Raw genomic sequence first — 22,941 nt, 5'->3', positions numbered from 1 at the left:
ACTTCGCAAGGCCCCGCCCCCGTCGTGAATCTGTCCCCGCCAGCGGCAGTCGCATGTAAACGGAACTGGGTCTCGACACCTGGTTGGACCCTGCAGCTCTTTCTGAACTCGGGGGACAAGTGTGTACAGGGAATTCCGGAGTCAGTTTCCAGATGGAACTAAGCCCTTGTCCAGAGCAAGAGGAGCTTCCAGGTCAGGCCGGACCGGGGTCAGGGTCTTGGGATCACGCTGCGAGGCCGCTCATGGAACCGTGACCCTTGTTTACAATGACACTGATCAGTGACCTCACCATACGTAATAAAGAGCCTGGCTCCGTTTTCATCCTTGACTCTCGACAGCTTGAGCCTTCCACCCGTCCCTTCCCCACTCCCACACACTTGGTACTTTCCAGAAAGATCCCACGGTCTTGAGAGAGCTTGGCTCTGGTGAGAAATTTGAACACACAGCCCTCGAGAGCAGGACTCTTCTCAAGCCAACCACAAGCGACCAGATGTGTTCAGTAAAACTCTTAGGTGTACATTTTACACTGGATGGAAATTTATTTTACATCAGTTTTTGAATGTTTCCCTAAGAGAACTGTGAAATGCAAAAACAGCTATGATGGAAACTATCATAACCTCAATTAAAAACAAAAAGCTATGATAGCCCCAAGGCAACTGGATTCTTATTTTTACTGATATAAAAAAATAATAAAAGGCTATGTAAATTTGGGATGTACCTGGAAACTCTTAATATGCTTAACAGATGTATCAAAACTCCTATTGCATTTATTTATTTATTTGAACAGCTTTACTGAGATACAATGCACGTTACACGATGGACCCCTTTAAAGTTTACAATTCAATGGTTGCAGTACATTTACAGATACATGCAATCATCACCACAGGCAATTCTAGAACATTTCCATCACCTCAAAAGAAACTTCTCTCCCATTTAGCTATCACTCTGCTAGCTTCCATCCTCCTCCTCCCAGCTCCCGCCCAGGCAATCACTAATCTACTTTGTTTCTACAGATTTCCCTATTCCGGACTTTCATGTGAATGGGTTATATAATACGTGGTCTCTGTGATTAACGTAAGTCACTTATAAATATTTTAAGGGATAGCCATGTTGTAGCAAATCTCAATAACTGACTTGTTCTTTTTAAAACTGTATTGTGGCAAAATATGTGTATAAAATTTACAGTCTTAACCATTTTTAAGTGTACAGTATTGTGTCCATTTACATTGCTGTGCAGCCACCACTACCTGTCCATCCACAGAGCTCTTCATCTCGCAAGTCTGGAACTCCGCATCCATCAAACAGTAAACCCCATCTCCCTCTTCCTCCACCCTCGTGAGCCCTATTCTACTTTCTGTCTCTACGGTTCTGACTACTCTAGATACCGCCTATAAGCGGAATCATACAGTCTTTGTCCTTTTGTGACTGGCTTATTTCACTTAGCCAATATCCTCAAGGTTCATCCACTGCAGATACGTCAGAATTTCCTTACTTTGTAAGGTTTACTGATGAAGAGGGACTTACTTCTGTCATTTTGCTATTTGACTTCTATATGCCTTACAGCTTTTTTGTCCTGCATTTACTGCATTACTGTCTTCCTTTGTGTTGTTATTTTTGTAGTAAAGTTGAAGTCCCTATCTCATTGCCTTTTGTGTATATTCTATAGCTATTTTCATTGTGATTACCACGGAGATGACATTTAAAATCCTAAAGTTATAATACTCTAATTTGAATTTATACCAGTTTAATAATATACAAAAACTCCTTTCCTCAAAATCTCCATCCTCACTCCTTTCAGTTGTTGCTGTCCCCAAATTACAGCTTTATACATTTTGTGTCCCAAAATATAAACTAATAATTAAAAAAATTATGTAGAAAACAACATGTGGAGTTAAAAACAAAAGTTACACTACTAGCTTTTACACTAATAATTAAAAAAATTAGTCTCATAATCATGTAGAAAATAAAAAGTGTAGTTACAAATTGTTATAATACTAGCTTTTATAATTGTGCATTTACATTTACTGAGACCTTTATTTCTTTGTGTCGCTTTATGTTCTAGTGTCCTTTCATTTCAACCTGTAGGATTCTTTTTTAAGATTTTTAAATTTTTCCTTTTTCTCCCCAAAGCCCCCTAGTACATAGTTGTATATTTTTAGTTGTGGGTCCTTCTAGTTGTGGCATGTGGGACGCCGCTTCAACACGGCCTGAAGAGCGGTGCCATGTCCACGCCCAGGATCCGAACTGGCGAAACCCAGGGCTGCTGCAGCAGAGTGCGCAAACTTAACAACTGGGCCACAGGGCCAGCCCGAAACCTGTAGGATTCTTTTTAGCATTTCTTGCAGGGTAGGTCTAGTGGTAACAAACCCCTCAGCCTTTGTTTGCCTGAGAATGTCTTAATTTCTCCCTCACTTTTTTTTTTGGTGAGGAAGATTGCCCCTAAGCTAATATCTGTTGCCAATCTTCCTCTTTTTGCTTGAGAGAGATTGTGGCTGAACTAACGTCTGTGCCAATCTTCCTCTATTTTGTATGTGGGACACCACCACAGCATGGTTTTCTGAGCACTGTGTAGGTCCACACCCAGGATCCAAACCTGTGAACCCGGGGCCACCGAAGTGGAGTGTGCAAACTTAACCACTATGCCACCAGCTGGCCCCTCTCCCTCACTTTTGAAGGACAGTTTTGCCCAATATAGGATTCTTGGTTGACAATTTTTTAGGTTTTTTTTCTTTTAGCACTTTGACTATATCAGCCCACTGACTTCTGGCTCCCATCGTTTCTGATGAGCAATTTGCTCACTAGCTTATTGATGATCCTTTGTGTGTGATGAGTTGTTTTTCTCTTGCTGCTTTCAAGATTCTCTCTTTCTTGTTGGCTGTTGACAGTTGGATTGTAATGTGTTTTGGTGTGGGTCTCTTTGAGTTTACCCTACTTGATGTTTGTTGAGCTTCTTGGATGTTTATATTCATGTGTTTCATCAAACTTGGTAAGTTTTCAACCATTATTTCTTCAAATATTTTCTCTCCCTTTGTCTCTCTCTTTTCCTTCTCTGGGACTTCCAAAATGTGTATGTTGGTCCCCTTGATGGTCTCCCACAGGTTCCTTATGCTTTGTTCACTTTTCTTCAATCTTTTTTCTTTCTGTTCCTTAGACTCAGTAATTTCCATGGTCCTATCTTCAAGTTCACTAATTCTTTCTTCTGTCTGCTCAAACCTGCCTTTGAATCCCTCTAGTGAATTTTTTCATTTCAGTTAATGTACTTTTCACCTCCAGAATTTCTTTTTGATTTCTATGTTTTCTATCTCTTTTTTCATATTTCCATTCCGTTCATACATCATTTTCTTGACTTTTGCCATGTCTTCATTTTTTTTTTATTAATGTTATAATAGATTACAACCTTGTGAGATTTCAGTTGTACATTTTTGTTAGTCATGTTGTGGGTACACCACTTCCCCCTCTGTGCCCTCCCCCCACCCCCCCTTTTCCCTGGTAACCACCGATCAGATCTCCTTATCAATATACTAAATTCCACCTATGAGTGGAGTCATATAGAGTTCGTCTTTCTCTGGCCATGTCTTCATTTTGTTGAGTATCTTTAAGAGCATTGTTTAAAGCTGGATAATATTTAATTGTATGTATATATCACATTTTATTGATCCATTCCTCCATTTAGGGTCACTAAGATTGCTTCCACCTTTTGGCTACTGAGAATAATGCTCCTAAGAATATGGGTGTATGAAAATCTGTTCAAGTCACTGCATTAATTCTTTTGCGTATACATCCAGAAATGGAATTGCTGGATCATATAGTTAGTCTGTTTATAATTTTTTTGAGGAACAATCATACTGTTTTCCATTCCAGCTGCAACATTTTACATTTCCATCAAGAATGCACAAGAGGGGCTGGCCTGGTGGTGCAGCAGTTAGGTTCGCACATTCCACTTTGGCAGTCTGGGGTTCACTGGTTCGGATCCTGGGTGCGGACATGGCACTGCTTGGCAAGTCATGCTGTGGTAGGTGTCCCACATATACAGTAGAGGAAGGTGGGCACGGATGTTAGCTCAGGGCAAGTCTTCCTCAGAAAAAAGAGGAGGATTGGCAGCAGATGTTAGCTCAGGGCTAATCTTCCTCAAAAAAAAAAAAAGTGCACAAGAGTTCCAATTGATGTTTTCAGTTTTTTTATGCTGTCCTTTGAAGCACAAAAGTTATTAATTTTGTTGAAGTCCAAGTTATCTATTTTTTCTTTTGCTATTTTTTATTTTGGTTTTATATCTAAGGATTCTTTGCCAAATCCAAGGGCATGAATATTTTTCCCCATGTTTTTTTCTAAGAATTTTATAATTTTACCTCTTATATTTAGGTCTTTGATCCATTCTGGTAAATTTTTATATATAGTGTATTTATTCTTTTGCATATGCCTATATGCAGTTGTCCCAGCAACAATTCATAAAAATGATAGTCTTCTCCCATTATTGGCACTGTTTCAAAATCAGTTGACCATAGATGTATGGGTTTATTTCTGAAATCTCAATTCTATTCCATTGAGATGTATGTCTGTCTTTGTGTCAGTACCATGCTGTCTTGACTACTATTGATTAGTAGTAAGTTTTAAAAAAAGGAAATGTGAAGTCTCCTCCTTTTTCTTTATCAAGATTAGTTTAGCTACCCTCGTTCCCTTACAATTTCATATGAATGCATAAAAGAGCTTGCCAATTTCTATAAAGGAGGCAGGGGGATTTTGGTAGGAAATGCATTGAATCTGTAGATCATTTTGGGTGGTATTCCATGAACAATATCATGTCTTCTGATCAATGAACATGGGATGTTTTCCTATTTATTTAGATCTTTATTAAATTCTTTCAACAATGGTTTGTAGTTTTCAAAGTATTTTTTGTACTACTTTAAAAAATTTATTTCTAAGTATTATATTCTTTTTCATGCTATTGTAAATGGATTTTTCTTAATTTCCTTTTTCGATTGAAATACAGTTGATTTTTTCTTACTGAGTTCATAATAGTTTACATCAATGTGAAATTTCAGTTGTACATTCTTTCTTGACTGTCACCACATAAGTGCTCTCCTTCACCCCCTGTGCCCACCACTCACCCTCATTCCCCTGGTAACCACTGAACTGTTCTCTTTGTCCATGTGTTTATTTATATTCCACATATGAGTGAAATCATATGGTGTTTGTCTTTCTCAGTCTGCCTTATTTTGCTTAGCATAATATCCTCCAGGTCCATCCATGTTGTTGCAAATGGGATGATTTTGTCTTTTTTATGGCTTAATTGTATTCCACTGTATATATATATATATATATATATATATATATATATATATATATATATATATACATACCACATCTTCTTTATTAAATCATTAGTTGATGGGCACTTGGGTTGTTTCCATGTCTTGGCTATTGTGAATAGTGCTGCAATGAACATAGGGGTGCATATGTTACTTTGGATTGTTGATTTCAAGTTCTTTGGATAGATACCCAGTAGTGGGATAGCTGGGTCATATGGTATTTCTATTTTTAGTTTTTTGAGGAATCTCCATACTGTTTTCCATAGTGGCTGTACCAGTTTGCATTCCCACTAGCAGTATATGAAGGCTCCCTTCTCTCCACACCCTCTCCAACATTTGTTATTTTTAGTCTTAGTGATTATAATCATTTTAACAGGCATAAGGTGGTATCTTAGTATAGTTTTGATTTGCATTTCCATGATGATTAGTGATGTTGAACATCTTTTCATGTATTTATTGGCTGTCTGTATATCTTCTTTGGAAAAATGTCTGTTCATATCCTCTGCCCATCTTTTGATTGGGCTGTTTGTTTTTCTGTTGTTCAGTTGTGTGAGTTCCTTATATATTATGGAGATTAACCCCTTGTCAGATATATGATTTGCAAATATTTTCTCCCAGTTGATGGGTTGTCTTTTGGTTTTGATTCTAGTTTGTTTTGCCTTGCAGAAGCTCTTTAGTCTGATGAAGTCCCACTTGTTTACTTTTTCTTTTGTTTCCCTTGTCTGAGAGGACATGGTATTTGAAAAGATCCTTTTAAGTTTGATGTCAAAAAGTGTACCACCTATATTATCTTCCAGGAATTTTATGGTTTCAGGACTTATCTTCAAGTCTTTGATCCATTTTGAGTTTATTTTTGTGTATGGCATGAGATAGCGGTCTACTTTCATTCTTTTGCATGTGGCTGTCCAGTTTTCCCAACACCATTATTGAAGAGACTATCTTTTCTCCATTGTATGTTCCTGGCACCTTTGTCAAAGATTAGCTGTCTGTAGATGTGTGGTTTTATTTCTGGGCTTTCAGTTGTGTTCCATTGATCTGTGTGCCTGTACCAGTACCATACTGTTTTGGTCACTATGGCTTTGTAGTACATTTTGAAGTCAAGGATTGTGACACCTCCAGCTTTGTTCTTTTTCCTCAGGATTGTCTTATTAATTTGGGGTCTTTAGTTGCCCCATATGAATTTTAGGATTCTTTGCTCTATTTCTGTGAAGAATGTCATTGGGATTCTGATAGGGATTGCATTAAATCTGTAGATTGCTTTGGGTAGTATGGACATTTTAACTATGTTTATTCTTTCAAACCACGAGCAAGGAATCTTTTTCCATCTCTTTAAGTTATTATCAATTTCTTTCAGTAATGTCTTATAGTTTTCATTGTATAAGTCCTTCACTTCCTTGGTTAAATTTATTGCTAGGTACTTTATCTTTTTAGTAGTGATTGCAAATGGAATTATATTCTTGAGTTCTCTTTCTGTAAGTTCATTATTGGAGTATAGAAAAGCAACTGATTTTTGTAAGTTGATTCTGTACCCTGCAACTTTACTGTAGTTGTTAATTATTTCTATTAGTTTTCCAATGGATTTTTTTGGGTTTTCTATATATAAGATCATGTCATCTGCAAACAGCGAGAGTGTCACTTCTTCACTCCCTACTTGGATTCCTTTTATTCCTTTCTCTTGCCTAATTGCTCTGGCCAAAACCTCCAGTACTATGTAGAATAAGTGTGGTGATAGAGGGCATCCTTGTCTCATTCCGGTTCTCAGGGGGATGGCACTCAGTTTTTGCCCATTGAGTAGGATGTTGGCTGTGGGTTTGTCATATATGGCCTTTATTATGTTGAGGTAATTTCCGTATATCCTCATTTCTTAAGATTTTTTATCATAAATGGCTGTTGGATCTTGTCAAATGCTTTCTCTGCATCTATTGAGATGATCATGTGGTTTTTATTCCTCAATTTGTTGATGTGGTGTATCACATTGATTGATTTGTGGATGTTGAACCATCCCTGTGTCCCTGGTATGAATCCCACTTGATCATGCTGTATGATCCTTTTGATGAATTGGTGAATTCGGGTTGCCAAAATTTTTTTGAGAATTTTTGCCTCTATATTCATCAGTGATGTTGGCCTATAGTTCTCCTTTTTCGCGATGTCCTTGTCAGGCTTTGGTATCAGTGTGATGTTGGCCTCGTAGAATGTGTTAGGAAGTGTTCCATCCTCCCTAATTTTTTGGAATAGCTTGAAAAGGATAGGTATTAAATCCTCTCTGAAAGTTTGGTAGAATTCCCCAGGAAAGCCATCTGGTCCTGGGATTTTATTCTTTGGGATGCTTTTGATTGCTGTTTCAGTCTCTTTCCTTGTGATTGGTCTGTTCAGATTGTCTGTTTCTTCTTGACTCAGCTTTGGGAGGTTGTAAGAGTCCAAGAATTTATCCATTTCCTCTTGGTTATCCATTTTGTTGGCATATAGTTTTTCATAGTATTCTCTTATAATCTGTTGTATTTCTGCAGAGTCTGTTGTTATTTCTCTCTTTCATTTCTGATTTTATTTGAGCTTTCTCTCTTTTTTCTTTGTAAGTCTGGCTAGGGGTTTGTCAATTTTATTTATCTTCTCAAAGGACCAGCTCTTTGTTTCATTGATCCTTTCTACTGCCTTTTTGGTTTCAATAGCATTTATTTCTGCTCTTATTTTTATCATTTCTCTCCTTCTGCTGACTTTGGGCTTTGTTTGTTCTTCATTCTCTAATTCAGTTAGGTGTAATTTGAGATTGCTTATTTGGGATTTTTCTTGTTTGTTAAGGTGTGCCTGTATTACGATGAATTTTCCTCTTAATACAGCTTTTGATGCATCCCATATGAGTTGGTATGGCATGTTATCATTTTCATTTGTCTCCAGATATTTTTTGATTTCTCCTTTAATTTCTTCAATGATCCATTGCTTGTTCAATAGCATATTGTTTAGTCTCCACATCCTTGTGCCTTTCTCAGCTTTTTTCTTGCAGTTAATTTCTAGCTTTATAGCATTACGATTGGAGAAGATGCTTGTTATTATTTCAATTTTTTAAACTTGTAGAGGCTTCCCTTGTTTCCCAGCATATCCTCTATCCTTGAGAATGTTCCATGTGCGCTGGAGAAGTAAGTGTATTCTGCTGTTTTTGGATGGAATGTTCTGTATATGTCCATTAAGTCCAACTGGTTTAGCTTTTCGTTTAATTCCACTGTTTCCTTGTTGATTTTCTGTCTGGATGATCTGTCCAATGATGTGAGTGGGGTGTTGAGGTCCCCTACTATTATTGTGTTATTTTTAGTGTCTTCTTTTAGGTTTGTTAATAGTTGCTTTATGAACTTTGGTGTTCCTGTGTTGGGTGCATAGATATTTATAAGCATTATTTCTTCTTGATGGAGTGTCCCTTTGGTCATTATATATTGCCCCTCTTTGTCTCTCTTTACCTTCCTTATCTTGAAATCTACTTTGTCTGATATAAGTATTGCAATATCTGCTTTCTTTTGTTTGCCATTAGCTTGGAGTATTGTCTTCCACCCCTTCACTCTGAACCTGTGTTTGTCACTGGAGCTGAGATGTGTTTCCTGGAGGCAACAAATTGTTGGATCTTGTTCTTTAATCCATCTTGCCACTCTGTGTCTTTTAATTGAAGAATTCAATTCCTTTACATTGAGGGTGATTATTGATGTACGAGGGCTTAATGCTGTCATTATATCACTCATTTTCTGGTTTTCCTGCATTTCCTTTGTTTCTCATCCTGTGTGTTTTGTTCTACCCATTGAATTATGTAGTTTTTTAATGATGTGTTTCTTTGTTTTTTCCTTATTTATTTTTTGTGTGTCTGTCCTGCTTTTTAGTTTAGTGGCTACCTTGAAGTCTCTATTCAGAATCTGGTGCATAACATAGTCCATTTTCTGATGGCCTCTTATTTCCTTAGTCTAAACTGATTCAGTCCCTTTCCTTTTCCCCTCCTAAGTTATTTTTCTCATATCTTATTCCAACTTGTGTTGTGAGTTTGTGGTTAAAGTGACAAGATTGTCTTTGTTTTTGGTGTTTTCCTTACCTTTAGCCTAATGCTATCATTGAATATTTGCTATCTTATTCTGATTCTGTCTACCTATTTGTCTCCTTCCTCTGTTTTGTGACCCCTTTCTCCCTTTTTTCCTTTTTTTCAGGTATGAGGGCCTTCTTGAGGATTTCTTGTAGTGGGGGGTCTCATGGCGACGAAGTCCCTTAGCTTTTGTCTGTTTGGGAAAAATTTAATTTCTCCCTCATATCTGAAGGATATTTTTGCTGGATAGAGTATTCTTGGCTGAAGATTTTTATCTTTTAAAGTTTTGAATATGTCATTCCATTCTCTCCTAGCCTGTAAGGTTTCTGCAGAGCAATCTGCTGGGAGTCTGATGGGGTTCCTTTGTAGGTTATTTTCTTCTGCCTTGCTGCCCTGAGTATTCTTTGTCATTCATTTTTTGCCAGTTTTACTACTGTATGCCTTGTAGTAGGTCTTTTTACATTGACAAATCTAGTCAATCTGGAAGCTTCCTCCACACACATTTCCCTTTCATTCCCTAGATTTGGGAAGTACTCTGCTATTATTTCTTTGAACATGCTTTCTGCTCCATTCTCCCTCTTAAATACCTATTATTCTTATGTCGCATTTCCTCATTGAGTTGGATATTTCTTGGAGATTTTCTTCATTTCTTTTGGGTCTCAGTTCTATCTCCTCCTCTGTGTGGAGCAATTCAACGTGTCTATCTTCGATTATGCTGATTCGCTCCTCTATGGTGTTCACACGAGCATTCAGGGAATCTGTATTTTGTTTTATCTCTTTCATTGTGTCTTTCATGTCTAATATTTCTGATTGACTCTTCTTTATAGTTTCAATCTCTTTTGTGAAGTAGCTCCTGAACTTGTTGAATTATTTCTCTATATTCTCTTTTACCCCACTGAGTTTTTTGATAGCTATTTTGAATTCATTGTTGTTTAGTTTACATAGTTCTCTCTCCTCAGGACTGAATTCTGGGTACTTCATCGTTTTCTCTCTGGTCTGGAAATTTGATGTAGTGCCTGATGTTGGAAGGTAGGGACTTTCTCATTCTATTATTTGGTTGCAATTACAGCCTATCGCCACTGGGTGGGGGTCGAGAGTGGCATATTCTGAGCTCTCTGCCTTCAGCTGAGATGGCACAGCCCAGTGAGGGTGGAGCGTGCATTTTCTCTAGCATGGCAGTCCCCAGTTTCCCAATCAGCTCTTGCTATCTGGTCTCCTGGGGTCTTCGCTTGATGAGGTCATCCCACATGAAAGCTTTTGCCTGTTAGAGGACTTCCCTCTAGGGTGCAAGGGCCCTAGGGAGTTGTGGGTGATCCTGTGGACACGCAACCCCTCCCGGACTCCTTCCCTAACCCATGGCAGTGATCCCAGTCTTTAGGGGAGGGAACAAAGTTCTCTCTTACCCCGTTCCAGCTCCTCCAAGCGGGGCTCCAGCCTCTCCGCCCTCCATCATGTGGCTGCCTGTCTCTCCAAGGACTTTTGTGCTGTAAGTGTATTTTCTGTTGGAATATGGTTGCTACTTTTTGTTGTATGTTGGAGGAGAGAGAGTCCCGGGCAAGTTCACTCTGCCATGCTGCTGACATCACTCATAACTATGTTTATTCTTCCAATCCATGTGTACGGAATCTCTTTAACTCATCATCTATTTCTTTCAATAATGTCTTGTAGTTTTCATTATCTAAGTCCTTCACCTCCTTGGTTAAATTTATTCCCTGATATTTTATTCTTTTTGTTGCAATTGTGAATGGAATTGTATTCTTGAGTTCTCTTTCTGTAAGTTCTTTATTAGAGTATAGAAATGCAACTGAGTCTTGTAAGTTGATTTTTTTTTTTTTGAGGAAGATTAGCTCTGAGCTAACATCTGCTGCCAATCCTCCTCTTTTTGCTGAGGGAGACTGGCCCTGAGCTAACATCCATGCCGATCTTCCTCTGCTTTATATGTGGGATGCCTGCCACAGCATGGCTTGACTAGTGGTGCATAGGTCCGCACTCAGAGCCCAACTGGTGAAACCCAGGCTGCTGAAGCAAAAGGTACGAACTTACGTACTGTGCCACCGGGCCAGCCCCTGTAAGTTGATTTTCTACCCTGCAGCTTTACTGTAGTTGCTAATTATTTCTCATAGTTTCCCAATGGATTCTTTAGGGTTTTCTCTATATAAGATCATGCCATCTGTAAACAAAGAGTTTCACTTCTTCACTCCCCATTTGGATTCCCTTTATTCCTTTCTCTTGCCTAATTGCCCTGGCCAAAACCTCCAGTATATGTTGAATAAGAATGATGATAGGTGCTGGCCCGGTGGCACAGTGGTTAAGTTTGCATGTTCCACTTTGGCGGCCTGGGGTTCACCAGTTCAGATTCCGGGTGTGGACATGGTGCTGCTTGGCAAGCCATGCTGTGTCAGGTGTCCCACATATAAAGTGAAGGAAGATGGGGATGGATGTTAGCTCAGGGGAAATCTTCCTCAGCAAAAAGAGGAGGATTGGCAGCAGATGTTAGCTCAGGGCTAATCTTCAAAAAAAAAAAAAAAAAAGAGTGGTGATAGTGAGCATCTTTGTCTTGTTCCTATTCTCAGAGGGATGGGCTTCAGTTTTTCCCCATTGACTACGATGTTGGCTGTAGGTTTGTTATATATGGCCTTTATTGCAAGTCTATAGAAATACAGTTGATGTTTTATATTGATCTTCTCTCCTACAATCTTACTGAACTTTATTAAAAGGCATTCTAAGGCTTTTTTTAGTGGATTCCTTAGGGTTTTCTATATACTAGATATGTCAACTGTGAGTACAGAGTGTTACTTCTTACTATTCAATCTGCATGCATTTTATTTCCTTTTCTTGTCTACTTGTTTTGGCTAAAACCTCCCATATGTTGTTGAGTAGAAGTAGCAAGAGCAGACATCCTTACATTATTTCTGACCTTTTAGGGGAAGGAGCATATAGTCTTTCACCATTAAATATAATATTAGACATGGGTTTTCATAGATGCTCATTATCAGTTTGAGGAAATTTCCTTCTATTCCAGATCCCGTTTTTATCATGAAATGGTGTCATTTCCCCAAATACTTTCTCTGAGACTACTGAGATAATTGTGCCATTTGACTCTTTACTGATCTGATGCACTACATTAATTGATTTTGGGATGTTAACCCAACCTTGCAGGTAGAACAAGTCCCACTTGATCATGGTGTATAATTCTTTTTTTTTTTTTTTTGAGGAAGATTAGCTCTGAGCTAACTGCTGCCAATCCTCCTCTTTTTGCTGAGGAAGGCTGGCCCTGAGCTAACATCCATGCCCATCTTCCTCTACATGGTGTGCCAAGCGGTGCCATGTCCGCACCCAGGATCCGAGCAAACCCTGGGCTGACGAAGCAGAACGTGCACACTTAACTGCTGTGCCACCAACCCAGCCCCATGTATGATTCTTTTCATATGCCACTGGATTAATTTTACTCGTGTTTGTTGAGGATATATTTGCCTATATACCTGTAACAGATTTCAGATTTGGTCTGAAATTTCTTGTGATATTTTTGTATGGTTTTGGAATAAGAGTAAACATTGGCCTTAGTGTTGTCCCTGTTCTATCTTTTTGCAAGTTTTTGTGAACAGTTGATATTATCTCTTCTTTGTGTTGGGGAATTTCTCTTTCTTCTTGAGTTAGTTTTGGTAGGTTTTGTCTTTCTAGGAATTTTCCCATTTGATGTAAGTGTTCCAATTTGTTGTCATATGATTGTTCATTGTATTCCTTTATAATCTTTATTTCTGTAATGTTTGAAATAATGCCCCCCTCCTTCTTTCTGATTCAACATATTTGAGTCTTCTTCCTTTTTCTCTAGGTCAACCTAGCTAAAGATTTGTCCATTTTGTTGTTTTGTTGACTTATTGGTGGCACCTTGCTAGTGTTGTCTACCCACATGCAGCAATCAGCCTCTTTTTAAGGGAACAGAACTCTCCCTGGGTGGCCAATAAATAGTCCAAAACCAAGTATTCATCAGCTCCCATGGCTGCCAGGGAGAGATTTCCTTCATGGAAAGCATCTAAAATATTAGCTGTCTGCTGCATGTGTTTAGAGTGTTTTGGACATTTGATTGGCATCAGTGATATGAGTTGAATGACATCGTATGTGCATAGGGCAGTGCTAGTGACAAGGGAGTGTAATCAGTAGGAAAATAGCACATTTGAGATGGGCCAGAAGGTGTTTGGAAGGTGGGTTCCCAAAGTGAAATATTGACACCCAGGGTACACAGGATGGGCTGTAAGTGTGGTGGCTAGTGGGGCACTGTTATAGTAAACCAAAAGCCCATGGGAGTGACCATCTTGACAACGTCAGAGATAGGAAGGCCTCTACTACTAAGGTGCCAGTAAGCCTGATGATCACAACAAAGTAATGTGCACTAAAGGCTGCGAGTTGAGTCTAATGCCTCTAACAGGAGCAAGAACAATTTGGAAGACCATGCACCAATTTTGTAACGTTAGCATGGTTGGGATAAGTAGGCCATTCTGGCATTCTATGAAGGCTTTAACTTGGGGTCGTAAGAGGTAAAAGTTCCACTGTACGCCATTTTTTAAGAGCCCACTGTTGCATACTTTAAGAAATGAATTGACCACAACAAAAATGTCAGGACATTGAAGGCGAGAAGGAGTATCTTGGTGAGTTCTTGCATTTTGGCTTCTGAAATTGCATGCCTGGTGGCATAGGCGAGTAATATATACACTTGTACAAGTATCTATGATGATCTTGGCACAGTGAGTAGCCCCTGCAGAGGGGATGGAGGATCCCATAAAGCCTATTTGCCATCAGCTATAGGGACCCCACCCTCAATCTGGGAAGTAAGCCCATCAATTTTATTGCCAGTGGCATTTCTTTTCAAGTGTGGAATAACGTGCATTTATTAAGCAGCTGGCCAAGGCAGAAGGAGCTTCCTGGCATTCTGTCTAGACCGTCAGGGCAGAAGCCTCTCAATGGTTTCATATTTTATGGGCCCACTGGGCCAAGGTTAGAGCATCAGATCTGAGGTGTAGATATGTGTCCCAGAAACTTGAGTCAATTTATCAGCTTGAGCATTTTTAAATGAGCCTCTGAAGTTTGAGGTTTAATAGGTGCAGAGATTTGTGTGACCTTGATTTATATTTGGGTAACTGTGAGGCAAGATATTATGAGTTCTTTATTGCTAAGGGTGTGCCCTTGGGTAAGAAGTTGTTTTTGTTGGTATTGGTGGGACCAGACAGCTAGACCATTAGCAATGGCCTAAAATGCCGCAAAAAATGTGCAAATGAGCTTGAGTGTTGGCTAGGACATCCTCTAGTGCTAGAATAGTTGCCTGGAGTTTGACTAACGATGTGAATGCTTGGGTCCTATCTGTGAACAGGGATGGCTTTTTTAGGGATAGAAAGCAGCAGCTCTCCAGTGGACTCCCTCAGGAGCACTTGTAGCCTACTGGCCATAAAGTACATGAACTCTCCTGCTCACTCGTGATCCCAAAAAGCTCCCCAAGGGGCCAATGGGTCTAGGAAAAGGGTGACCTTCTCCAGAATCTTGCATCAAACTGAGGATGGGGAAAACCCTTCTGTTGGTGGAATATGCCAGAAGGCCCATATTTTGCTCTGCCCTGCAAGTACTATCGTCTTTTCCATGAAGAGGCCTCTGAGGTGAAATGAGCCTGAAGGGCGCTGCCTCCATGATCAAGGCAGAATGGGCAGCTGGCTGCAGGTCTTCAGCTCAGGGCCTGTGAGTCCTCATCTCCAGAAGGGCTGAGTCTGTGACCAGCGGTGGCTGTTCTGTGTACAGCACCAGGCTAAGGAGCATAGTTTCTTGCACCGGAATGTTCTGGGCAATTGGTGGCCAGCATGAGTGGTTAGAGACTGAGGGAGACAGAAGAGAAGGCTGATGAAGCCTCTGTGGTATAGGGCTGCGGGGAGGGAGAGACTGATGGAGTGCCTGTTATTTGTTGCCTCATCCAGAGTCAGTCGATTTTGTTAGTACAGTAGTCCCCCTTTATCTATGGTTTTGCTTTCCACGGGTTCAGTTACCTGAGGCCAATTGTGGTCTGAAAACAATGGAAAATTCCAGAAATAAACAATCTGCAAGTTTTAAATTGTGCACTGTTCCGAGTAGCATGATGAAACCTTGAACCATCTTGCTCCATCCCACCTGGGACATGAATCTTCCCTTTGTCCAGTGTATCCACACCATAGATGCTACCCGCCCGCTAGTCACTTAGCAGCCATCGTGGTTATCAGCTTGACTGTCGCGGTAGCACAGTGCTTGTGTTCAAGTAATCCTTATTTTACTTAAAAATGGCCCCGAAGGGCAAGAACAGTGATGCTGGCCATTTGGATATGCCAAAGAGAAGCCATGAAGTGCTTCAAGTGAAAATATGAAAAGTTCTCAACTTATAAGTAATGAAAAAAATCATATGCTGAGGTTTCTAGTATCTATGGTTAAGAACGAATCTTCTGTGAAATTGTGAAGGAAAAAGAAATTTGTGCTAGTTTGTTGTGGCATCTCAAGTATTTATAGGAAAAAACAGTACAGATAGGGTTCAGTTCTGTCGGTTTCGGGCATCCATAGCCTTAGAACGTATCCCTTGCGGAAAAGGGAGGACCACTGTAATCTGTAAGTGGAGCTGACAATTGTGATAGTGGGGACTGCTGATGCTGAGGGGCATGTGTCCCCAAATATGATTCCTGCCACTGTTTCTTCTGCCCTCTCAGCTCACAGCTACCTGGTGGTACTGCAGAGAAATTTTTGAGTGGGACAGATGTGGCTTTCTAAAGATGCTTTTCACCTAGCAGAAGAGAGTAGGCTTCAGAGGAGACTTAGAGCTAGAAATAGCCTCAAGAGGGCCCTGGAAAACATCATGCTTGGGCCCATGAAATAGGCTGTTCCCGGGCAGGTGCCTCTTAGAAGAACTGTGGGATATGTCTTTATGTGTCAGACCCCAGCATTCCCAAAGATCTGACCAAGGGATCTGATTTAAAGTCAAGGACAGATTCTGGGAGTCCTCTCACTTCTCTCCAGTCATGTGTACAGGCAGAGGGCAGGTGCAGCCCTTGAGGGTGTTTCCTAAATTGAGATGAAATTGCATGAAAGGCCTGTTGGAGATGGAGTCCTTCCTCTCCAGTTCTCTCCAGAAGGATCCCAAGATGGTGAAAAGAAGTGCTGCACATGTAAAAATCAAGGTTTAAGAGAGTTTAACATTCTCTTACCATGTGGACGTGTCTCTGTTGTTTTCTGTTATTCTGGACATATAGACATACTATTTTAAGGGTAGCTATGCGTTCTCACAAATGTGTACTACCACCAAAAGATGGGGAGCATTTCATCACCCCAGAGCAGCACTCTGGTGGTGCCCTTCGTACTGATCTGTTCTAGGTCCCTATTTTGGTCTCTGCCTTTTCTGGAATGTAACATAAATAGAACACCACGTTGCCACATAGGCCCTGTTTGTAAGCTTTGGTGCCATATTTGTAAAAGTGCACAATGACACAAACTTTGCAGTGTTCTTCTGACAGTGCCCAGCAGAGGTGGTGGCACACACCAGGCCTTTAAAACTGAGATTCCATCACTGTGAGCTATAGGAGTGTGGTAGGACCCTGTTCTCCACTTTCATTTGTAAGATGGGAGGAATGATTGGGGGAGCCATGGGACAACTGAGAAATAACTAGGAAATCGTGTAATCTATACCATGCAAAGAAACAAATTAGCACTGAAAATATGGAGGAAGTTTGGATTTCCTTTGCCCTTTAATAAAACACAAAGCTGATAATTTCCCCCACCCCTTATATGCTGGAAGTCTAAGAATATGGAAATAACTATGAACAGCAAAACGGGCTTTGTAACTTTGTGGATCATTGCAACAAAAAGCTTCCAGTTTTCCTTACAAAAGGTATTAAAAACTTCCCATTTTGTTCCAGGGCCAGCCTGGTGGTGTAGTGGTTAAGTTCACGCTCTCCACTTTGGAGGCCTGGGGTTTACAGGTTCGGATCCTGGGTGTGGACCTTGCACCGCTCATCAAGCCATGCTGTGGTGGCATCCCACATAAAATAGAGAAAGATGGGCACAGACGTTAGCTCAGGGCCAATCTTCCTCACAACCCCCCCACAAAACCCCAAAACAAACAAAAAAAACCTTCCTATTTTGAGGAAGTCAAACATACTTTCTTTTCCACTGAAAATGAGGATATTACTCGAAATGATACTATGTGTCTGTCTATAGCTCACTTCAATTATTCCTTGGATCATTATCCTCTAAACATCCATAGCTCTTTTTGGTGTTTCATCCAGGAAATCACACTGATCTTGCACAGATATCACTCTCCTCACAGGAAACCCATGATGGGCTACAAATGTGCAGATGATCAGCACCCTTCCTCAAACATGAAAGAACTCCATGGTTTCATGGGGTACATATCATGTCACTCAGAACATGTACCAGCAAAATCATAATGAAAATACAAAAGGCAATTTAAAGTCTTTTCAAATGTTAAATGTGAACATACACACCATAAACAGTGAAAACGGAAACTCTCAAGTCTCAGAAAACCCATGTTCAAACTTGTGCATTACTACCACATGCAGTAAACCATTTAATCATGGCAAAAATTAAGATCAACCACGTCTATGCCTTTATCTTTAAGGGGAACTATCACCATTAATCCCAGGAATGTGGGACTGTCTGTATTGCTCCCCAGTGTTTACATCTGTGCCTGAGCAGTTCCTCCAACAGTGTTTAAGATGTATTAGACGGTGAAAATGAAAATGATCAATGACGACACCTCACTCACTGAGGCCCCAACCCTCCACAGAGAAAACAGACACACATACTTCCAGCCTATTACCTCATGTCATTGTTTACTTCCCTTTAAAGCCCTATTTTCTATCTTATAAGCTGAACTTGTGCCGTTTATAATCATTTCTCTCTTCCCACAAAAATATAAGCATCAGGACTGCAAGAACTTGTTTCATGCCTCTACAGAGTGTATAATGCCTTGATTATTTGTGCTAAAATTTGTATATTTTGAGGGCACAGTGCCTGGTAGAAGAGGAATGTGGAAAAATTAGCGTCAAGAGCATAGTTTTAGGCTGGCTCCATGGCCAAGTTCTTGCATCTGCTTCAGCGAAACCCTGGGCTACCGGTTTGGATCCTGGGTGCGGACCTACACCGCTCATCAAGCCACGCTGACGCAGCATCCCACATAGAACTAGAATGACCTACAACTAGGATATGCAGCTATGTACCAGGGCTCTGGGGAGAAAAAAAAAAAAAGTATTACAAAATTTGCTAAGGAGCAAGTGACTTTATATATTTTAACTGAGGTACTTTACAGAAAACAGTGTCCCCATATACAACAAGAAATATTTCAGTGTTTAGATAAGAACTATTACATTACCAAAGATAGAATTAAGTTCACCTCTTCATAGTATACAATACATAGAGACATTCTGCTTCCTTGGATCCCAGCCTCAGCACATAAGCCTAAAATAAATTATGTAGGAAGATCTGCTGGGTACCCTCTCACTGATCCAGCCCATTATCATTTATAGTTTGTGATCATCTTTATTACGATGATTCATTACACTCCTCTCTTTGAATATGAGTGTGATCCTGGTTTTTGGCAAGAAGGCACTAACAAAACAATGATTTAAGTTTTTAATTAAGAACAAATGGAAATTAGTTTCAATAAAAATTAAACCATAGAATAAAAAATAAAACTTGCCTGAGGAAAAAATACCACATGGTAATACTGATTCAAAATGTATAAGGATTAACGACAAAAATCACAAAGTTGACCTAAATATCTACAATTGCAAGGGATGTTTTAATTTACCCTATTGGGAAGTGGGAAAGATAGTATTTGTTAGTATACAAGTTGTCCAGAACAATCGATAAAACATTTCTAAGTATACACCTACAGAAGCATTCGTTTGACAAAAAATCGAACATTGTTTTTTACATCACATACAATCAAACAACTAAAAATGTGCTGAGGAATCATGTTTGGCTCTGAGTAATCGGAAACACCCACAATGTGCCCGATAGGAGAAAGGTGCTAATTCTCACATGGAGGGACTGGGTCAGAGCAGTCGCTGCACAGGGCAGCGGAGAACAGACGCCCATGTGGCTCCTCTGACGGCACCACTGCAGCTGTCTGGGCGGAGCCAAGAATACACAGTCACTACAGGATTAACAGAACGAGATGTTTACTATACAAATCAGACCTTATACAAATACAGTCTAGAGAAAGGGGCATAGAGTTCCAGAGAACATTCTCAACCACCACAGTCTACATTTGTTGCCTGGTGGACACATGAGGGCTTGCAGGAAAATCCAACCTGTGTCAGATCTTGCTGTGGATCTTGTGCAGCTGTCTGTAGAAACCTACAGCTCTGAGAAAACAAGTCACATAGTTGGTGGTGGTATGAGGACACCCTTGACTGGCAGGGCAAAGAATCTGGAAAATGGGCTGAAAGAAGGTGTGTGAAACTCCTGTGCATCTGTCTGTCTCTGCACTGTGGTTCAAAGACTAAGGCCTTCACTGCCTTTCAAATGTCACACAAGTGAAGCTACCAGTGAATTCTAACAGTGAGCCAGATAAAGAACAGGCTCTAGAAAATGTGGGTCACATCACCCATGTTGACACAACATTCCAGGAGAGCCCTCTCCAATTCTACATTTTAGTGTCTCATTACATGTTTATTTTCTTTCTTGGCAAATATAAAGGCTTACTGGTCTATCACATATGTCAATACAAAAATGAATGACAGTTTAAATGTAAACACTTAGGAAGGCAACTAGAAAAGTGACAATTCTATTTCATCTCACACACTTGAAGCACTGAGAGCAGTGACCACATCGCTCATGTTCGCTGTTGTATTTCTGGTGTCTGGGACAGTCACAGAGCAAGAGCTGAATGTTATTGGAGGGACAATAATAGCACAGTTGACTTTAGGGCTATCACATAATCACTCATTGTATTATGGGAAAAAGATACTCTAAATGGTGACATCAGAGTAATGTAGCAGGATTTTAATGCACTGATGGGTAAAAAAGTGTTGCTTTGGTGCAAAGATACTGTAGCTATGAATTTAAATCTAAAATAATTAACCTTGTAAACATTTTAGGGTTGCTTCCTAAGTTTGAAGTTGATGTCAATAAAGATCTCTTTTCTTAATGTAAAGTCTATTATCCAAATCACAGTCAGAAAAATGACGAAGAGTGGAGGGAAAATGATGTAAATAGTAATTCCAGTGAGATTATGCTCTATGAAAACTTTGCACACTTAGAAATTTATGCCAACTATTTATCAATCAAGGAAAATGGAAGAAAGCTCTTCCAACAAAAAGTTTTTCCCATAAGAAAGGAAGAATATTTATAATGGGTAAGGAGTATCCAGTATCTGCAAGATGAGGCCAATAGGAAAATCCCAACAAATACCAAACTGTCATTTGATTCCGTGGCCCTTGCAGAACAATTTAAAAATTATATAAACATTAACTCTATTGGCATATTACAATTGTATTTCAGTTCACCCATGGATCCAACAGACTTCAGAACAGAAAGACAAAAATTTTATGAGCTGATTTAAGGAAAAACACTATCTACTAAGCTTATATACTATTGCTTAAAGAATACTTACAGAATTGTCTCAACTCAATGTTCATCTGCAAAAGTAACAAGTAGAATCCACAGTCCAGGGACTGAGTTTCAGAATGAGCCACTGATAAATATATTTTTAACTTTAAAAACATTTCTTTCATGTTGTGAATTCTCTGGAGTATTATATGCAAATTAATTTGCATCAGGCTTTCCCATATTACTTACATCTTATAGCATTTCTCTCCAGTGGAGTTTTCACATGATTTTGAATATATTTGTTAAGATTGAAAACTTTCCTGTATTTATCAGTTATAATTTATCTATCCAGTGTGCATTCTCATGACATGTTTATGTAAGGATGTGGGCCAATTGAAAGCTTTCCCACAATGCTTACATTCAAGAAGCTTCTCTCCAGTGTGAATTCTTTCATGGCTTCTAAATGAACTTGGTCGACTGAAGGCTTTCCCACAGTCTTTACACTTATACGGTTTCTCTCCAGTGTGCACTCTCATGTGTCCTCTAAAAGTTGTGCGATAAATGAAGGCTTTTCCACATTCCTTACATTCATAGGGTTTCTCTCCAGTGTGAGTTCTTTCATGTACTTGAACATAACTGGAACAACTGAAGGCTTTACCACATATTTTACATTCATAAGGTTTCTCTCCAGTGTGAGTCCTTTCGTGTATTCGAAATGAACTGGGACAATTGAAGGCTTTACCACATTCCTTACATTTATAAGGTCCATCTCCCGTGTGTGTCATCATGTGTCTTCGAAAGCTTGTGAGAGAAACAAATGCTTTCCCACATTCCTCACATTTATAGGGTTTCTCTCCAGTGTGAGTTCTTTCATGTATCTGCAAGCCTAGAGCAGAACTGAAGGTTTTCCCACATTGTTTACATTCATAGGGTTTCTCTGCACTGTGAGTTCTTTCATGTCTTCGAAAGGAAGTGGGACAACTGAGGGCTTTACCACATTGCTTACATATATAGGGTTTCTCTCCAGTGTGAGTTCTCACATGGACTTGAAAAGTGGTGAGCCAGTGGAACGCTTTTCCACATTCCTTACATTGATAGGGTTTCTCTCCAGTGTGAGTTCTTTCATGTGTTCGAAAGGAACTGGAACAACTGAAGGCTCTCCCACACTGTTTGCATTCATAGGGTTTTTCTCCAGTGTGAGACCTTTCATGTATTCTATATGAACTTGGACAATTGAACGCTTTCCCACATTCCTTACATTTATATGGTCCAACTCCAGTATGTGTTATCATGTGTCTCTGAAAGCTTCCAAGAGAAATGAAGGCTTTCCCACATTCCTTGCAGTCATAGGGTTTCTCTCCAGTATGAGTTCTTTCATGTTTTCGAAGAGAACTGGGACAACTGAAGGCTTTACTACACTTTTTACATTCATAAGGTTTTTCTCCAGTGTGAGTCCTTTCATGACTTCGAAAGGAACTGGGACAACTGAGGGCTTTACCGCACTGTTTACATTCATAGGGTTTCTCTCCTGTGTGAGTCCTCTCATGTGTTTGAAAGGTTTGATGATATCTAAAGGCTTTTCCACATTGTTTACACTGATAGGGTTTCTCTCCAGTGTGAGTCCGCTCATGTTTGCGAACAGACTGGCGATATCTAAAGGATTTCCCACATTCCTTACATTTATAGCTTTTCTCCACACTGTGATTTCTTTCGTGTTTTTGATAAGGCTGGAGATAACTGAAGGCTTTCCCACACTGCTTACATTTATAAGGCTTCTTTCCATATTCCTGATACTTGTATGGTTTGGGCGCAGTGTGACATCTCATGTGCCTCTTAAGGGATGAGTGACTCATGAAGACTTTCCCACAAGCACTGCACTCCCATGTTTTGACTTTGGTAGACGTTTTCTTGTTTAGATTGAGATTCGAAATACGGCTTATGTTTTCTCCACATTGACTACCCTCTTTACTTTCACAGGGTCTCCTTACCATACGACTCCTGTAAAAAAAAAAA

General features: G+C 39.8%; 1 protein-coding gene across 5 annotated transcripts in view; it reads right to left on the bottom strand.

Moving 5' to 3' along the window:
• Positions 1 to 17,710: 17,710 nt before the first annotated feature.
• LOC106826939 (zinc finger protein 791-like) overlaps positions 17,711 to 22,941 on the bottom strand; it is a 63,906-nt gene continuing 58,675 nt past the window's right edge. For all 5 annotated transcript variants that reach the window (XM_044752703.2, XM_014834527.3, XM_044752704.2 and 2 more), the window contains one exon: positions 17,711 to 22,926. In XM_044752703.2, the coding sequence (XP_044608638.1) occupies positions 21,273 to 22,926 (1,654 nt within the window). In that variant the 3' untranslated portion in view covers positions 17,711 to 21,272. The remainder of the gene's footprint in view (positions 22,927 to 22,941) is intronic.

Source organism: Equus asinus, chromosome 20 (genome assembly GCF_041296235.1).
Source record: "Equus asinus isolate D_3611 breed Donkey chromosome 20, EquAss-T2T_v2, whole genome shotgun sequence".
NCBI lineage: Eukaryota > Metazoa > Chordata > Mammalia > Perissodactyla > Equidae > Equus > Equus asinus.
The sequence above is the reverse complement of the archived record's forward strand: the minus strand, read 5'-3'. Positions and strand labels throughout refer to the sequence as shown.